Source organism: Calliopsis andreniformis, chromosome 4 (genome assembly GCF_051401765.1).
Source record: "Calliopsis andreniformis isolate RMS-2024a chromosome 4, iyCalAndr_principal, whole genome shotgun sequence".
NCBI classification, from domain to species: Eukaryota; Metazoa; Arthropoda; class Insecta; order Hymenoptera; family Andrenidae; genus Calliopsis; species Calliopsis andreniformis.
In genome coordinates, this window is record NC_135065.1 from 8,789,345 (window position 1) to 8,805,884 (window position 16,540).

Genomic DNA, 16,540 nt, shown 5'->3' on the forward strand with positions numbered 1-16,540 from the left:
AATGTCTAATTTGTATGTATGTAAATGATGCAAATATTAATGTATAAATTTTGTATAAAGATTTAATTTGTAACTTCAGATTTTGGTAAAAATGATTTAACAACAAATACTTTTATTGGTCTTATTAATCTTACCTTTTTTTAACACTATAATTTGTAATATTTTCTCTATTTTTAACTTAGAACCATTAATATTTTAAATATTAAAATACATTTTCATTTAAAAATAAACATCTTTGAAAGAAGCTTTAGAAAAATATTTATTATAGAAGTATCTAAAATTGTAAGTACGGATTGTTTGTAATACGACACGTTTGACAATATAATACCTGACAAGAGATCCTTAATTTCATGTTATACTTGACGTTAATAAATAACTTAATACATATTTACAACATTTATTTAAATTGTTCGACGTAACTACCCGTTTCAAAAATACGGATAATAGTATAAAATTGAACATGTGTACGATAAATTATACACATATTCTTTAAATTCTTTTTCACAGTATAAATATTCCTTGCAAGCTATGAATCTTGCGATCGTATATTATTTTTATTACACGAAATAAAAAAAAGGAATCTTACAAATATTGGGTCTACACTTGCGTTGCTTCTGTTATAAATAGTCACGATATACATATAAATATTTTTATGAGGACAAAAATTCTTACTGTCGATATTTATATCATTTTCCTAAAATACTATAATATAAACAGGCAGTGAGATTTTTTTTCTAGAAATGAATTTAACATTCTATGATGAAATAGTAAAGTATGAGTAAAAAATGTAAATATTTCTAATAATATCTCTAGACAAGTACATATTTATTTCATGTTGAGACCACTGTCAAACTTAACTCAAGAAACAAAAAAGCCTCGTACTAACGTTTAAATATATTAAAAATGATAGTTACCATATCACAAGGTATCCCTTACAATCTACAAAACTTAGTCTAATGTCAACCCTAGATCTAGCATAAAACTGATCCTTTCTTTTCAAAAATTTGATTCGGTCATTAATTCATAATTAAAAACGGTGTATAAAAATCCACATAAGTACTCGACAGATTTAATCTAAACTAGTAGCTCGAAGCATTTCTTATTACGTTATAAGATTCGTTTCTTCAGAAGGGATTTGGCTCTTACCTGTTCTCATAAGTGTATTCTCCGACCTGTTATCCAATGAATTATCTTTACCGTCATCGCTGTCTGGTCTATTCGAAACTTCGTCCTCATTCGAGTTTACTTCTAGTAAATTATCCTCCGCATCCCTGTATTGTTCGCTTTTATTACTAAAATAATTAGTACTTCCATTGTGCGACATTTTATCCTTAGCGTGACAATAAAAATCGTCACCATTCCTTATCGTTCTACTGTCATCTCTTCTTTCCCTTCTTTCGTCCGTTTGCACGTCACTGCGATTAATCAAATTCAACTCTACATTCGTCCCTCCAGATTTCTTCACAGCCTGATTTTTCGTAGAACCTCCAAACGGATTAAAGAATCGTCTGCCATTTGATTGGTTTGTACTATTGCTCGAATCCATGGAATTCGTCTCATTTCTCTTATTGTTCTCCACGTTTCTAGACTCAACAAGCTTCTTGTCAGAACGCTCCACGTTCTCAGCTTGCTCTTTGTCCTTCTTTATAGCAGCCAGTTCAGCTTCCTTCATCGCTGAATGAATAACTGGTTCAGCCCATAATCCTGGATTGAAAGCAGGCCCTGTACCACCCAATTCCGCTGGCAGAATGTCAGTGGGCAGGTGTTCATGAAGAGTGCTTAAATTGTTCCCATGTAGATAGATCTGTAAATGGGAGTTCTAATTTTATGCACAAACCTTATAAAACTTCAGAAAAAACAACGCTCACGCAATGTTTCTTTACATTATCTTCCAGTCAATATTTGACTCTCCATATCTCGAGACGCATATTCAAACGCGTGTTTGTATTGTCGTATTAAACAATTATAATATTTGTAATTGTGATTAACTGCATTACTACAAAGAAATTACTATGACTGTATTAAAATAATACAAGTAGATATGCATTATTGATATTATACTTGAAACTTAAATAGCAAATGATCATCTGAACTAGTTTCAGCGAGACTGTACATACACTGATAGCGCAAATGACTAAACAAAGATAATTCATGCAATTAAGAGGCTAGCGTTTGCATTTGAGAATCCTTGGACACTGTCTGCCCGAAGTGAACAATAGAAATATTAAACAAGCGTCTTTCAGACTAGTACAAAAGGTCTTCAGAAAGTCCTCCCTACCTTATTTCGAGTCTTTTCGTCCAAAAAGGGTTTCACGAGGGCCAGCGTAGCCTGGACATAGAGAGGCGCCGACAGGAAGTGTATAGCTTTGAATCTCGCAGGAAATCGTCCCCGAAGAGCGGCTATTAGGTTTCGCAGCGCGGCTGCGCCCAAGGCACCACCCTGTCGTAAGGAGAATCCACTCCAATCTACTACCGCTACGAAACCAGATTGCTAAAAAAAAAATGAACAAGCTCATTGAACATACTTATCTTTTGCAAATAAAGAAATATACAAGAAAATTATATAATATACCTGATTCCGCGGGTCTTGTATGAGAATCTCAAGGACTAAGAAGAGAGCTCTCTGTACTGATAACGCTGGCACGGAGATCGGATCCCATTGCGAGGCTAAAATAACGAGCACGCATCTGCCTTTCCTAAATCATTTAAGCAGCAAATAAATAAAAATTAAACATGAATCTATACAGTATACAAGTCTCGAAATACTGTTACCTATCACGCGCAGGAAGTACTCCCGGTATCCCTGCACGCAACGCCCGCTGCAGAGCTGGATCTCTCGCAGTCAGATTGCCGAAGATATCCTGTCGATGCGCTACTTGCGCCTGATAAGCGGCTATCAGGGCAGCAGCCTGTTCTGTGCGGTACTTCCGGGCCAGCAGGAAGCGCGTAATATATTCGTCCGTGCAATGCTTCAGGTCTAGGAACAAACAGACGGCGTCTCTCATTGCTATGCCTCACGTGGAAAAAAAATGGCTGGCAGGAAGACGGTCAAACGCGGATATTATGCCGGAAATTCAAGGATTGACGCTTTGAAAACGAATAAGTCGATAGAGAGGTACTATCGTAATGGAAGCTTCATGTGCTTGCACGGAAAACCTATGTCTTGCTATCTTACTAACGGGACTAGATAAACTAGAGTATTATAGGTTTTTGTGTTTGAAGGAAGCCTAATTAAAGAAGATAGTTTAGACATCAAATATATTTTTAAGAATGTCCTTACAATAATGAGACTGTATTTGTATAAGTAGCCTAGTTTATTTAAGCAACTTATGTGCTCTGTTACGTCTCTTTTTCTAATAATAAAATGATGGTAACAATTTTCTCGCATTGGAGAAAAGGAAGGCAACAATTATCAGAGTGGACCTTTTCTTACCTACATCCGGCATTTCTCGCAATATCGCTCTGACAGTTTTAATGGCCAGCTTTTTGTCGCGTTTATCGATTCTAGTTTCTTCTTCGTAAATGCTTCGTGCAAGAGCCGTGCTTGCGTGACTTCCTCTGGGGTCCCACATGTACTCGCAATACTCGGACATCTTGCGTGCCCCTTTTCACGTTTATCACAGATCTGAAACAATTAGTCTCTATTGAAACTGAGACACATAGGAATAAGTAGAACGAGATATAACGATTTAAGAGTGGAGTCAATCGCTCGGAGGATAGTCCTGTCAATTGACCAGTTTAGTTTATGGAGGCACTATCTTCTCAAGCATGTAGTGTATTAAACACAGAAGCTATTAATATATCGACACGTTTCCTGTTAAGAAACTCCTTATTTACAGATGGTGGATACGTGGATGGCTAACGTAGGACGTTAAAAACAGGCGCTCCCACTAAAGTAAATGAAACCTTATGCAATCGTAGTTTATCTCGTCTAAACGATTTCTTTTAACGAAAATTGTCCACTGACTAGTGACATTGATCACGTGTGACATTACACAGGTGCATAGAATAAGGTATTCGACCCACACAATTATGCTATTACGTAAACACCGCAGTCGTTGAAGAATAAATAAATATCTGAAATTTATATTTCAATGGCATACGAATTACAATAGCTTCAAGTTCAAATATTCCTTGCCTTCTGTTTGAACAACACCATTAAGTTACCATTAACAAATGTATCGATAAACACAACAATAATTAGTAAGACATTAAATAAGGCACTACTTCGAATGAGTCATTTTCGCGGTGAAACATCAACGAGTCGCAACATTTCACAGAGAGAACTGCAACCGGTTCAGGCTGATGCTTTTTGAAACTTTTACCTCGATTTCGCGAACGGGCAAATATTTTTTCACGCAAACTTGATCATGAACATGAGCATTAGTGAGTTTTGCATTCACGTTTACCGTAAACCGTGCAAAAGAATTAAAACTATGGAAGACCGTTACAACACGTGCAACTGAAGCATAACCGAATACATATAAATATAATTAATGATACCACAGATGTATAAAACACGAGTAAACGTACTAAAAAAGGTGTTAAACTTCCTTATATTATTTTACACTTATTGTAAAACTTCTTATGAGGCAGCGCAACTGTTTCATGCTTCTACTTTGCTCACGTGGGTAGTACACGAAAATGCTATTTCTAATAGCGTTTAGCCACTTTTTTTAATTAGAATTTCTTTAAGCAACGAGTAAGTAGCAGTATCAACCGCTGTTGATGAACGTGGGCCAACAACAAGACATGCAATATTCAATGTTGTAGACTGTGATTACAAGTATTGACTTACATGAAATATTTCTATCAATTCTTAAGCACTACAATAATGATTATTGTAAATACTTTGCTGTCCGAGTTTTTTGCTCACGATCACTGTCACCCGTAATAACTGTCAACCCCTTCAAACTGTTACAAGAGGCTTCCACAAAATTGTCACAAAACAGAACAGGAAGTATAAAGCTCGTTAAACGTTGGAATTTCACTGTTCTATCATTTCGCTTACAGAATTGATCCAGTCGAAATTCGCGATCAACCGAGACAAAGGATTCGTGTATCGAAGGCAAGTCGTTGCTCGAGCGGTCACGAGCGAACGGCACGCAATGAAGTCGCCTGTTGCGATTCGCTCGAAAGTGTTGGAGTACGGGGAAACAAAGGAGCAAGAGAGCCAGTCAAGGAGAGATGATCGTTCCGTTGGTGGAAAAAGGAAGCGAATTGCTTGTGGTGGAGCGATGGATTAAAGACGCTCTCAGTCTTCAAACACCTTTGACGATTCAATATTTCCAACATTTCTCTTCATGATCTCGAATATTACAATTCTGACTAAGATTAGTTCCTTCATAATCCATAATCCATGAAAAATATGCTGTTTCATTCCCACATTTTAGAATGCGGTACAAGTTCCACAAAGCTATTCAAAATTTCACCTGAAGAACACTAAAAAAATATATCATCAGCGACAAAATGTTTTTGTCACAAATTTAATAAGAACTGAATGAAGTATATTAAAATTACCCTGATTTTTTCACCTAAAAATTATCCTGACCCACATATGGGTCATAAAATTGATTCAGCTCCAAGTGTGATCAAGTTGCTCGAAACCTGGCGAGGGACAGGAGTACAGTCAACAGCGGGATATAGCGATTCCAATAAAACAGCAGGATACGGGTTCTTTACACTTCTGATAATCGACGTTGCGGTGATAAACCGAGGACCCAGGTGTGCACCAACGTATTTTTCCTGAGTCCTTCTAATGTGGAGCCCCAGGAGTTGCAGAATGAGCGTTATCATCAGTACAGCATTGTCAATTAATTAGTAGTACCTATCTAATTATGTAAAAATTGCTAAAACTCACCATTTAACATCTACTTCACTGACATGTCATACTTATTTCTGCGTTGCGTTCTCTACTATTTGTATTATTTGATTAATTATTAATACTGTACTGATGATAATAAATTATTGAATAATGTACCTTATAGAATCAAGACTTATTTACCCCTTTTGCTAACTGTGGGGCCCTGAATTGGTAGGAATTAGAAAAAAGTACGTTGGTTCGTACCTGGGTCCCCAGTTGGTCACCGCAACGCCAATTGTTAAAAGTGTGAAAGACCGATACCCTGCTGTTTTATTGGAATCGCTATACCACGCTGTCGACTATACCCATCGCTACTCTGGGACTGAAAAAGAACGAGAAAGGAAATGGTGCGTTGGAGTAGGATAACGTGATGTCTGCTGGACACGAGCAGGAAAAGAGAAGGTGCTAGTAAAAAGAGAAGCAGGCTGGCTGTACTGAAGTCAGCGGGAGGAAGAAAGGAAATGATATGAGGTATAGAGGTGGAGGAATGGAACAGACAGAAAGAAGGCACGGTACAAGAGAGAAGCAGAAAATGGTAGCGAAGGAAAAGAGGAACTACGAGCGAGCAAGCGAGAAAGAAGGAGAGAGGCGAAGCCGGTTACCGGTACGGCTGACTCACCCGATCGTTCTTGTTGCGCTATCGTGTAAACCCGTTCTCCAAAAAATGCGAGCATCCACTATGTTGGAAAATATCGAAAGTGCTGGCAGGTGCATAAAACTCTGTTACGTCATTTTCATGGGGAATATAAATGACGTATCGAGCTGTTTGCTCATTTATTTATGTAACCCCTACGCATGGGTTCTGTATGTTGTAAGGACTTTTACTTTTTCACATCTAATCGTGAAATGCTTGTACATATAGCAAATGCTCACAAGGCTAAATGATCTAAACATTTTACCCTTATCCTAGAGTAATAAGAGGCTTTGTATATTTATGCAAAGTTATTAATGATAAAGTGTACTAGCTCTGAGGTATATTGACTCATTAGATTCCATATAAGCATCAGATTCGTACAAGTTGTCTTGAATATTATCGACAGAACATTCGTTTTGACTTTCCTATCTTCTATTGTTTAGGCTCAGACTATTTCTTCCAGCTGTAACAGACTTCGACAAATATTTGGACTTCAGTTCGAAAGTAGTTAGAATCACTGTCACCTCGACTCATCGAAGATTAAGGGTCCCACATGCAACTAAACGCAACACGATTAGTGTTTCTATCTCTGGTCGTACACCTGTGACCGAGGTTCCTTGGAAAATGAATCGAGCAGATGCCCCACGTCCGGTTTTTTGTCCGCTCAGTCAAACGCAACACCCAGGAAACGATGAACTTGACTGTTTTTCTTCGCATCAGGTTACCACAATTACAGTCATCCAACGTGCAACATCACCACACAGATCTATTAAATAACCGGATCTAGCATTCAGAATGATCTACCTAACAATTTTGTTATTGCCGTAGCAAATAAATATCCCACAATGAAAGAGAAACGCGTCGTCTTCGTACAGGCATTCATAATACAAAAATAAAGAATAATTTGCCAAGTCACGTAAGTATATAACTTCTCGAAACCCGTTTGACATCGACCCACGAGGACGTCGCGTCAAAGATGGATCGATCGTCAGCCCTTGACACGATGAATAAAAGATACAGAAGTAAATAAAATCACGACATTTATACTTTGGTGGCAACGATGACGAGTAATAGATTGGGAGCACAAGGCTGTGGCTCGCATAAGGCAATTGTTTTTTACTCTACTAATGGTAAACCAGACCTAAATATGTCCCAGTAAATAAACAATTTAAAAATGCTTGTCTCGACACATGAATTATATTCTAGTAGCTGAATATTATATTTTATGGTGCCTTTTTGTTCTGTAGTTAGTGTACTGGAACATTTAACTTACTCTTCCCAAAGGTGAAAAGAGTCATAAATACGTAGGTCCAAAAATTGTTCCTTGTCTGTACACTCATATACTTTGTGTATTTTTTTTTACTCCTAATAAATCCTTAGAATCTGAAAATATATATTATTTACATTTTGTATACACTCTATAGTGCCTCAAAAAAATACCGCGTGTTTTAACAGCCCACTTATTAAATCTTTAACATTTTACATAAAATTGATGTACCTGAGAATGTGATTCGATATGTCCCCTCGCGATAAGCATTCGGATTGGAATGCCTTTTACATATTCGATAAAGGAATAAGATATTCTTTTATGGCGCGAAACCATTCAATTCTTCCATCGATCGATCCAGCCAAGGACGAGGGCCAACGATATCGCGGTTTACATTAAGCTCCGTAATCCACGGTTGCTTGCAAGCTACGCAGCGATACATTTTAACTAACCTACATTTGCAATTAAAAGTAACGCGGAAATTAGTTTCCGAGTGTTGCGTGAACGTGCGCGCCGTAACTTTTCATATACGTGCCTGATAGTCGCCTGCAAGTAATGCATCTACATTTAAACACGAATTATTCTAAAACCTAAACGAAAAATTAGAAAGTTACAATTTCCTACTGCAGTCTACGCAAAATAATTAATAATCCTTTTTGTCGATTTCAAGAGATATCCTTAATGCTTCCACAGTCTTATGACCAGTCTATGACCTATATATGGGTCAGGGCAACTTGCACGATTCCTCACGATGTTTTCATTAGATTCATTCCTAATATTTCTAAGAAGTCTCTGAAACTTGTCTCGTCTCCCTACAAGTAGAAATGAATTAATATGCTGATGGACTGAAAACGTTAATTTTCAGGGTTAAAAAGCTCCAGTATCAATAACTCATACACGAATCCAGTCTCAGTTTCGATTCTACATACGATAGCAAGGGATATCCTTACGTTTCAACCGCCGATTGCGAAAATCTGCGCGTGGTGTTTAATAAATTATTGCATGCGGTTTTGTAACAGCACGACACCAATCGCCAATCGTTTCCCTTGCTTTTTGTGGTGCATCGTGTGCTTGTCTTCGCATTCGAAGGTCGAAAACAGATCTCTGTTCGAGTATCACCGCCATGCATTACGCAATATAACGGTAGAGGCCAGGAGCGTTGCGAAGAAGAGGACAGAAGTTAACCCTGGTCCATTTCGGCTATATAAATGGTGGTCACAGTCTGTTTCCTCGAAACTGGCAATCGAATTTCATGTTTCACAATGACATCCACCAAATTTCGACGCCCATGTAATTTTGTATACCAAGTTCCACATCTTTAAATTTATTTTAGATTAACAACTTCGAACTGCAACGTATCCAAACGTGTGTAAATATTTATAGAGACATTGTAGTACCGCTTTCTCCACAATTTCTGTAGTCAGATCATCTGCATGAGATCAAAGAAAAATGAATAAAACCACTTCTCAACAGGAGCACGTGCTTAGAGAATTGCAAGCTAGAGCTCCTTCTTGTTTCAGTTTTTCGTACAATCAATAATACGAAATTTGAACTAAAAACTAAAAAGGAAAATACCTCCACTTAGTTCCGTGCCTTCAGTTCCCAAGGTAGAACGAATTATTCCGCGGAAAAGGCACGAGGAACGTTCAAGTATTACGGTCTGCGTAACTCGAAGTTACCAATTAACTATTGTTAAAAAAGAAAATTCGTATATTCGCAACAAGTCGCGGTCTCGCGTACAAATTCGCAGAAAATGATAAGAAGGAAACTTAACGCTCGGTGGTTTCTCGTCTCGCTTGGCGTTACTTCAAACTCCTCTACTCGAGTGCAGCAACGAGAATTCGAATGTCAGGGATTCGAGTGACGAGGTAATTAAATGATTAAGACTCGGCGGACCGTGACAGCGGCAAAAAGCTGAGAATAATGAAAGGCGGTTATGTTCTCTGTCCACGGCGAAGCAAAGTGACGCAGGATTACCTGTTTATGTCGCGATGATCAAGCCAACGATGGAGTCCTGTGTCGAGTGACCGTGGCCACGGCTGCTCAGTCGTTGCGCCAGGGAAGAAGCTTCGTATCGTCCTTCATTCGTGGCAACACACGCGAACTGATTCGAAACGGCGAGGCACGGGAGACGTTTCCACCGTGCAGCAGGTGAACAAAGCGTTCGGCGCGAAACTGCCCTTTCGAAACAGTCGCACGAGCGATACGACTGTGAGCCCCCTGTGGCCTCAGTCTTTACTAACTTGAATGCTCCTTTGTCTATGAGATGGAGAAAAATGTTACAGACCGACAAGAACGTAAAGAATCTTGTGCAATGATAAGTTTGCATGCATAGATTATTAGAGGAAGGATAGGTCGTAGGTTAGGAAAGCATGAGTTAGAGATACGATAAAGATTCGATTTTATGGTACTTCAGAGTCACAATCAACTCTTGTATCGATTTGAGAATTTCAAAGAGATTGCATATTCTTTGAGAACAATTTCTGCTCTGATATGTTTTAATATTGATGCAGTAAAAGGATTTGAGAGATTTAATCGAAATAGAGACAGTGAAACGTTATGGACACGTAGCGGTAGACCTAGGGAAACTAAAAATTGAAAAATCGATTGTTTATTAATTTACGATAAATCTGGTGATGTAGAATGTTTATATGGATTTTATATAGCATTATGCAATCATAAAAGCATGTGAAAATTATTTATTTATTGCAAAAACAGGATATAAAAAATTTGAGGTTTTAAGGTATTAGCGGCGCCATCTAGCGGTGGCGCTTAGATACTAACAGTTGAGTTTTTAAATTTAGTTCTAGGGTGCCGTCGCTAGAGGCGCCACTGGTAATGTCTCTCAAAAACAGGAGAAAACAAAACTTACTGGTGGCGCCTCTAGCGGCTGCGCTCTAGAACTAAATTCAGAATTTCAACTTTTAGTACCTGCGCGCCACTTGTAGGTTGCGCTACTAGTACCTTAAAACCTCAAATTCTTTAAATCCTGTTTTTGCAATAAATAAACAATTTTCACAGACTTTTATAATCACATAATACTGCATAAAATCCCTGAAATGATTCTACATCATCAGATTGCCCGTAAATGACTAAATAATCAATGTTTCCAATTGTTTATATATAATACATAACATATCAGTACTGAGTCACAACTAAACAATTTACACACATTACTCTCGAATAAAAATACCTCGGGTTATTTAAATCCTTGAAATAAAGGTGGACCATGTCCCCTCCGATGTCATACGTAGATAATTTCTTTCTTCAGATAATCTCAACGCTAGAAATCCGCAGCAATTATCTCATTCATGGCAGTTCTATCTTGAAGATTGTGCAGATTTCAGCGAGCGTGTAGGCTACGTGCTACGTGCACATCACATTCGATCTCATCCGCGAGAGCAGCGTGTGTACGTGAAGAATACGACATGGGCAGCACCGAGTTAACGTCGATCACAAAGAAATCCAATGAGAGCAATGATGTCAGTGAAATTTACGGGCCGAACTTGAAGCTCCTTCCGTGTAACAATCAGGTGAAGGAATTGCAGACTATATTACGGGATAAGTAAGTAAATACGCAGCGTTCCTCGTTCAGTTTCCGTATACAAGTGTTCTTTTTAGAGTTAAAACGCCGGCACGATGCCGGTGCATCGTGTTGTTCGTTTCCTATTAAACAGATTAATCGGACACGATGCATCTCCGTTTACAGAAACACCACGAGAAGCGATTTCAAGTTCTACGCTGACCGACTGGTGAGTGCATTTCCTCGTGTAATAACGCTGTGTAACAGCTTGCTACTCGTTTCTAGCAACATCCTTACCTTTGTCAAGCGTTTTCTATGAAAAGTTTCAAGTGTCAGGAAAGAAATGCCTCTCCAGCAAATGGGGAATCTTTAGTTTGCCTCTGTTTTTTTACGAGAGCTCTACGTTCTTTTTAGACTCTTATACAATATGCTTACTATTCTTATATGCCTACGAAAAGATTTCGATTAGTTTCGTGCGAATGATAGTTTTTCTGTTTTTCTGTTAAAATAGAAGTTGTGTTTTTATGTTATCTTTGTTGTAACCCTGATTAATTATTGTGTGATTGAGTGTGAATTTATGTTGGTGAGAGTTTAAATTTTGTTTGCATCATTCCAATAAAGTTTCTTGTATTTTTAGATAAGACTAGTCATAGAAGAAAGTTTGAATCAACTGCCTTTCTCAAAATGTGTAGTGAAAACACCAACAGGAGCAAAATACAATGGTTTGAAGTATCAGAAAGGAAACTGTGGTGTGTCTATTGTGAGAAGTGGTGAGGCAATGGAACAGGTATAGTGTTAAGTTTGTATTTGTAGGAAGTTTCAAGTACTAAGTTACATTATTTGTGTAATGTTTTAGGGTTTGAGAGATTGTTGTCGCAGCATAAGGATTGGGAAGATATTAGTTGAAAGTGATGCAGACACTCATGAAGCTAGAGTGGTTTATGCAAAATTTCCAGATGACATATCTGAGAGAAAAGTTTTGTTGATGTACCCAATAATGAGTACGTAAAGGGTTGTAAGTTATAACTATTAAGAAAAATCAGAATAGTCTGAATTGTTAATATTCTTTTGATACTTGTTTCTTATAAACAAAATGATGAAGGTATAAATTTTTAACTTAGAATAAGCACTTGTTTGTACATTAGAAAATTATAAGTCTTTACTCTCAATTAAAGGTACTGGGAATACTGTGATAAAAGCAATAGCGGTCCTGAAGGAACATAATGTGCTTGAAGAAAATATCATTCTATCAAACTTATTTTGTACCCCTATTGCGGCTAAGACACTGGTCACTGCCTTTCCTCAGGTATGTTTTATGCTTGAAACTATAATACGATAACTTATTAGAATTATTAGATATGCTAGTAATTAATAAAAATATTAGTATCTTAAAGGGAACCTAAATTCCTTTTACAGATGAAAATATTGACATCAGAGATTCAGAGCATAGCCCCAAATCATTTTGGACAAAAATACTTTGGTACGGATTAACTAAATTTTATTAGCATATAATACAATAAATTAGTACTTACTATAGCAAAAGAAACTAGTAGAAAGTCAGTTGCAGAAGGTAACATTTTGCATAAAAATATACAAAATAATACATTTTGCAAAAAAATATATGTATGTAGATATTCTATTTATAGCATTGCCAAAGCTGATTTTCATAATCATACTTCAATGCAAAAAAAAATAATGGTGATTACCATTAATGGAGAGCATTTTATAAATCATCTGATTTTTATTCAATAGTTTTAATATAGAAAAAACTGCATGAAGTCTCAAACAAATAAGCATAATAAGTTCACATAATCTTGCATAATATTTTATTTTTTATTTTTTATTTAGTATTTTCAATATTAATACTGTCTTGTAACTATGTCACATGTATCGTGTATATATTTTTAAAATTTTATATGCCATTCACAATCTTATAACTGAAAGACTGGTGAAGCCTTATTGATGCATCTATGCCAAATTACAAATGCAATTTAAAAAAATATTTAATATAAAGAAAATAGTAAAAAAAAGAACTTTCTCATAAAAATGCTAAACATTGTACACAGCTTTGACAATACTATATTATATAGTTAAAAATGTGTAACGGCATTTACTTTCGTATGTACATCTTAAACATTTGTTTTCGTAGTACTTTGTTTTACACAAATAAATTGTGTATTTAAGAAGTAGAGCTCAACATTTTATAATTATTGTGTATATTTTTTAATTTATGATTTATTGTATATTTATATGTATCGAAAGCGAATATTTTTTCATTTATTCACAATCTTTATTTGTATTGTTCAGTACAAACGTACGTTAAGAATAGTGTGCTTAATATTTATATTTAAGAGAACTTAACAGAGCCTTCTGTACACTGATTTTCTCAACTTAATGTGAGACTGTAAATAATGTTTTATTTAAACGCCGTAAAATCAATCGAATTTCGATTGATTACACTTTTCAGCATAATATACAGATTCAATCTTTTTTTCTATTTTTTATTCTATCTATTGTAAACTGTGAATTTCAAATACGATGAAACAAGTACTTTCATAAAAAACATGCATTAAGTCATATGATAATAGGTATTGCTGGAAATATATATCACATATAATTATTTATTAAAGCTATAATTCTAATTAAAAAATTATTAATATCTTCTGTTACTAATATTTCAATTAAAAAGGTATATATGTGATATAAATCCAAAGATTTGAAAAAGTTTTAAAATTTAAAAAGTTCCTTTTTGAGTGTTACCAATAATTCACAGTAATTTTTTCATAGTTTTTGTCATTACATATTATAAGTATAATGTAATCAATCTGTAATGTGAAGTACTATGTTTGAAACTTTATGCATAATATTTTGATATCATTGTAACAAGAAACTTCAAAATATTTCATTGTTCTAGTGATAAAGCACAAGTTATATGCAATATTTAAAAATATAATTTTCATAATACGGCACTCCTTTTACAGGTGCAAGTAATATCTTAAGAAAATTTTTTTGTTAAAATTGTTATATCGTTAATTATACGAAACTAGTATGTTTAAAATATTTGACATGTACAATGTCGCCAAATCCAAATGTTTTATTTGCACTATTGTTGCATACAATCTAAAACTTATTTGGCAAACATGGTCAGTTCTACTTTGTTAATGTTATCTGTCACTTACGTTTATTATGCTAAATAGATATCAAATTCAATATTGTAGTGATAATAATTAAATATTGGAGACTTATATATCGAAAAAATATCTATTTTGCTATAAAAAGTGATTGTTATAATATAACAAAAAAGAGTATAAAGCTAATTGCTTTATCAAATATCATCTACATCAAAAACATTTAACAATAACGGTCGTTGCATTTTAATTTCTCTTAGCGTTTATTCCGGTGGTTTTATGTATTAATAATTTTAAGTGCATTCGTTTAAATGCATAGTCATTACGTGAAAAGGTGCAAGACTTACTATGAAGTTCAATATAAATTTATAAAAATACATACATTTACAATTACTAATGCAGATAGTAATTGTTATTTTCATTTTGTTTTTGGTAAATGATAATAGGTATGAAATAATGTGTGACAAAGTATAGAATGTTTTTCATGGATTCTATGTGTTATTCAAGTAAACACTAATTTTGTTTATATTAATCAAATCCTTTGTACAGTTATTAAATTATTTAGAATTGATTATGCAGCTTTTCTTACATGTAGATATTTCTTTTATTTTAATGGATAACATTAAACATTTTTTCGTAATTGCTGTTATTAATGTTATACACTTATCTTTTTTCTTGATTAATTTTATAATAGGTAGTTTTGGCTTTTAATTTTTTACAAAATACATAAAGCTTGAATTTTGCATAGAATTGATTTTAGAAATCACCCCTGAACTTCGTACATCGTATTATGTTACCTGAGTGTATGCAAATATCTGTTATGACGAATATTATCTGTATACTTGACTTACCGTATGTTACATAGTACAAAATGACTTTCAACATCTAATAATAGTTTTTACATTCATAATGAATGTATACCAGTAAAAATATTGTATAATATGTATACATTGGAAAGTATGAATAAATATGCACAGCAAGTACTAATGACCTAACTAATACATGATTTAAAATAAACAAAGTTTTATAAAAATGATACGTCTTTTTTTTTTAATTTTTTGTATTCTCTGTAAAGTGAGAAAAGATATGTTATACTATTATTTTCACTTGAAATTGATAAAATCATGAGTACTGGAAAAAAGATTTTACATTATAAGAATTAAATATCAAGTAATTCAGTGCCTTTTTATTATAAAAATGATAAAGTATTTCTCTGATTGTAGAAAATGTTTCATAATTAGATTACTTTAATATTTTATATTTCATTGTAATAAATTATCATGAAAGACACCTTCAAAATTATTGTTTTCAGGCTGTTCTCGGTTGGTCGTAGGAGAGAGTGCAAACATACAAGGGAAAGATGTTTGAAGAATTATGTTACACATTACATAAATTTTAAGTTTTTGTTTCACTTGTTAAAGTACAAATTGGAATTGAATAGAAGCCCATAGAAATGAAAAGGATTAAGGATCATATTTTTAAGAATAATTATAGTAAATACTTAAAATTTCTTTAATTTAAATTAATTGATATCTTAAACAGAGCCTATGGTCTACATATTTTCAAGCATATTTTTGTTGTGATATTTAAAAAATACTTACAACCATATTTTATTTTTATATTTATTATTAATATTTATGCTAGTCATTTAATTATTATTGATATATATAAATGGATAGCTAAATTTAACAGATAAATTATATAATAAACAGTCTAGCTTATTAACAAAATGTCATTTATTATTGTATACGAAAGTTAGATATAAAATTATGAACAACATTAATTTATTGAATATTGACGACAATACAAAATAATAAAAAAAATATATTACAAGAAATAATGTATTACACATATTACTTACCATATTGTACGCTACACATTCCTGGAATGAATTGATGATACCCACATTTCTATAATTATATTCCTTAACAAATTCCTGTACTATGTTAATACATTACAATCTATGTATCCAAAGTCTTTTAGTTGCGAAACGAATACATGTACAGGATTGCTTAAACGAATTCTTAAATTTCTATTATAATATTTATTAGTAAATTTTTATATGCATGTAACAATGATCAGCATGATTCATATACATCACGTGTAATGAATATTGTTCTTGTAA

At 34.3% G+C, this 16,540-nt stretch overlaps 2 protein-coding genes and 2 long non-coding RNA genes across 6 annotated transcripts; 2 read left to right on the plus strand and 2 right to left on the minus strand.

Moving 5' to 3' along the window:
* Positions 1-301: 301 nt before the first annotated feature.
* On the minus strand, positions 302-9,916 carry LOC143178247 (clavesin-2). 3 transcript variants are annotated; one of them, XM_076376779.1, is made up of 6 exons: positions 9,742-9,916; positions 3,434-3,625; positions 2,773-2,977; positions 2,573-2,696; positions 2,279-2,491; positions 302-1,804 (listed from the first exon to the last, which is right to left on the minus strand). In XM_076376779.1, the coding sequence occupies exons 2-6, from the start codon at positions 3,591-3,593 to the stop codon at positions 1,103-1,105; spliced, it is 1,404 nt and encodes a 467-aa protein (XP_076232894.1). In that variant the 5' UTR covers positions 3,594-3,625; positions 9,742-9,916; the 3' UTR covers positions 302-1,102. The 3 variants fall into 3 exon arrangements, with proteins under 3 accessions (XP_076232894.1, XP_076232896.1, XP_076232895.1); XM_076376781.1 differs by lacking the exon at positions 9,742-9,916 and adding an exon at positions 5,012-5,132; XM_076376780.1 differs by lacking the exon at positions 9,742-9,916 and adding an exon at positions 4,799-4,937.
* LOC143178254 (uncharacterized) lies at positions 4,608-5,191 on the plus strand. The gene is made up of 2 exons (XR_013001749.1): positions 4,608-4,631; positions 5,014-5,191. It is a non-coding gene; the product is annotated as an uncharacterized LOC143178254 (long non-coding RNA).
* LOC143178296 (uncharacterized) lies at positions 8,492-8,977 on the minus strand. Its single transcript, XR_013001755.1, has 2 exons — positions 8,715-8,977; positions 8,492-8,576 (listed from the first exon to the last, which is right to left on the minus strand). It is a non-coding gene; the product is annotated as an uncharacterized LOC143178296 (long non-coding RNA).
* A 1,137-nt stretch (positions 9,917-11,053) lies between the features above and the next one.
* On the plus strand, positions 11,054-16,528 carry Kri (uracil phosphoribosyltransferase krishah). The gene is made up of 7 exons (XM_076376782.1): positions 11,054-11,329; positions 11,474-11,516; positions 11,925-12,074; positions 12,144-12,288; positions 12,463-12,593; positions 12,704-12,767; positions 15,728-16,528. Exons 1-7 carry the CDS (start codon positions 11,193-11,195, stop codon positions 15,781-15,783), a joined length of 726 nt encoding a protein of 241 aa, XP_076232897.1. The 5' UTR covers positions 11,054-11,192; the 3' UTR covers positions 15,784-16,528.
* The last annotated feature ends 12 nt before the right edge of the window (positions 16,529-16,540 follow it).

Coding starts and splice junctions, on each gene's coding strand:
- Kri (XM_076376782.1), top strand. CDS start 11,193: ATGGGCAGCACCGAGTTAACGTCGATCACAAAGAAATCCAATGAGAGC. Junction 12,289..12,462: donor GTTGATGTACCCAATAATGA/GTACGTAAAGGG, acceptor TCTCAATTAAAG/GTACTGGGAATACTGTGATA. Junction 12,768..15,727: donor TTTTGGACAAAAATACTTTG/GTACGGATTAAC, acceptor TATTGTTTTCAG/GCTGTTCTCGGTTGGTCGTA.
- LOC143178247 (XM_076376779.1), bottom strand. CDS start 3,593: ATGTCCGAGTATTGCGAGTACATGTGGGACCCCAGAGGAAGTCACGCA. Junction 2,978..3,433: donor GCGAGAAATGCCGGATGTAG/GTAAGAAAAGGT, acceptor GTTTGTTCCTAG/ACCTGAAGCATTGCACGGAC. Junction 2,697..2,772: donor GTACTTCCTGCGCGTGATAG/GTAACAGTATTT, acceptor TAAATGATTTAG/GAAAGGCAGATGCGTGCTCG.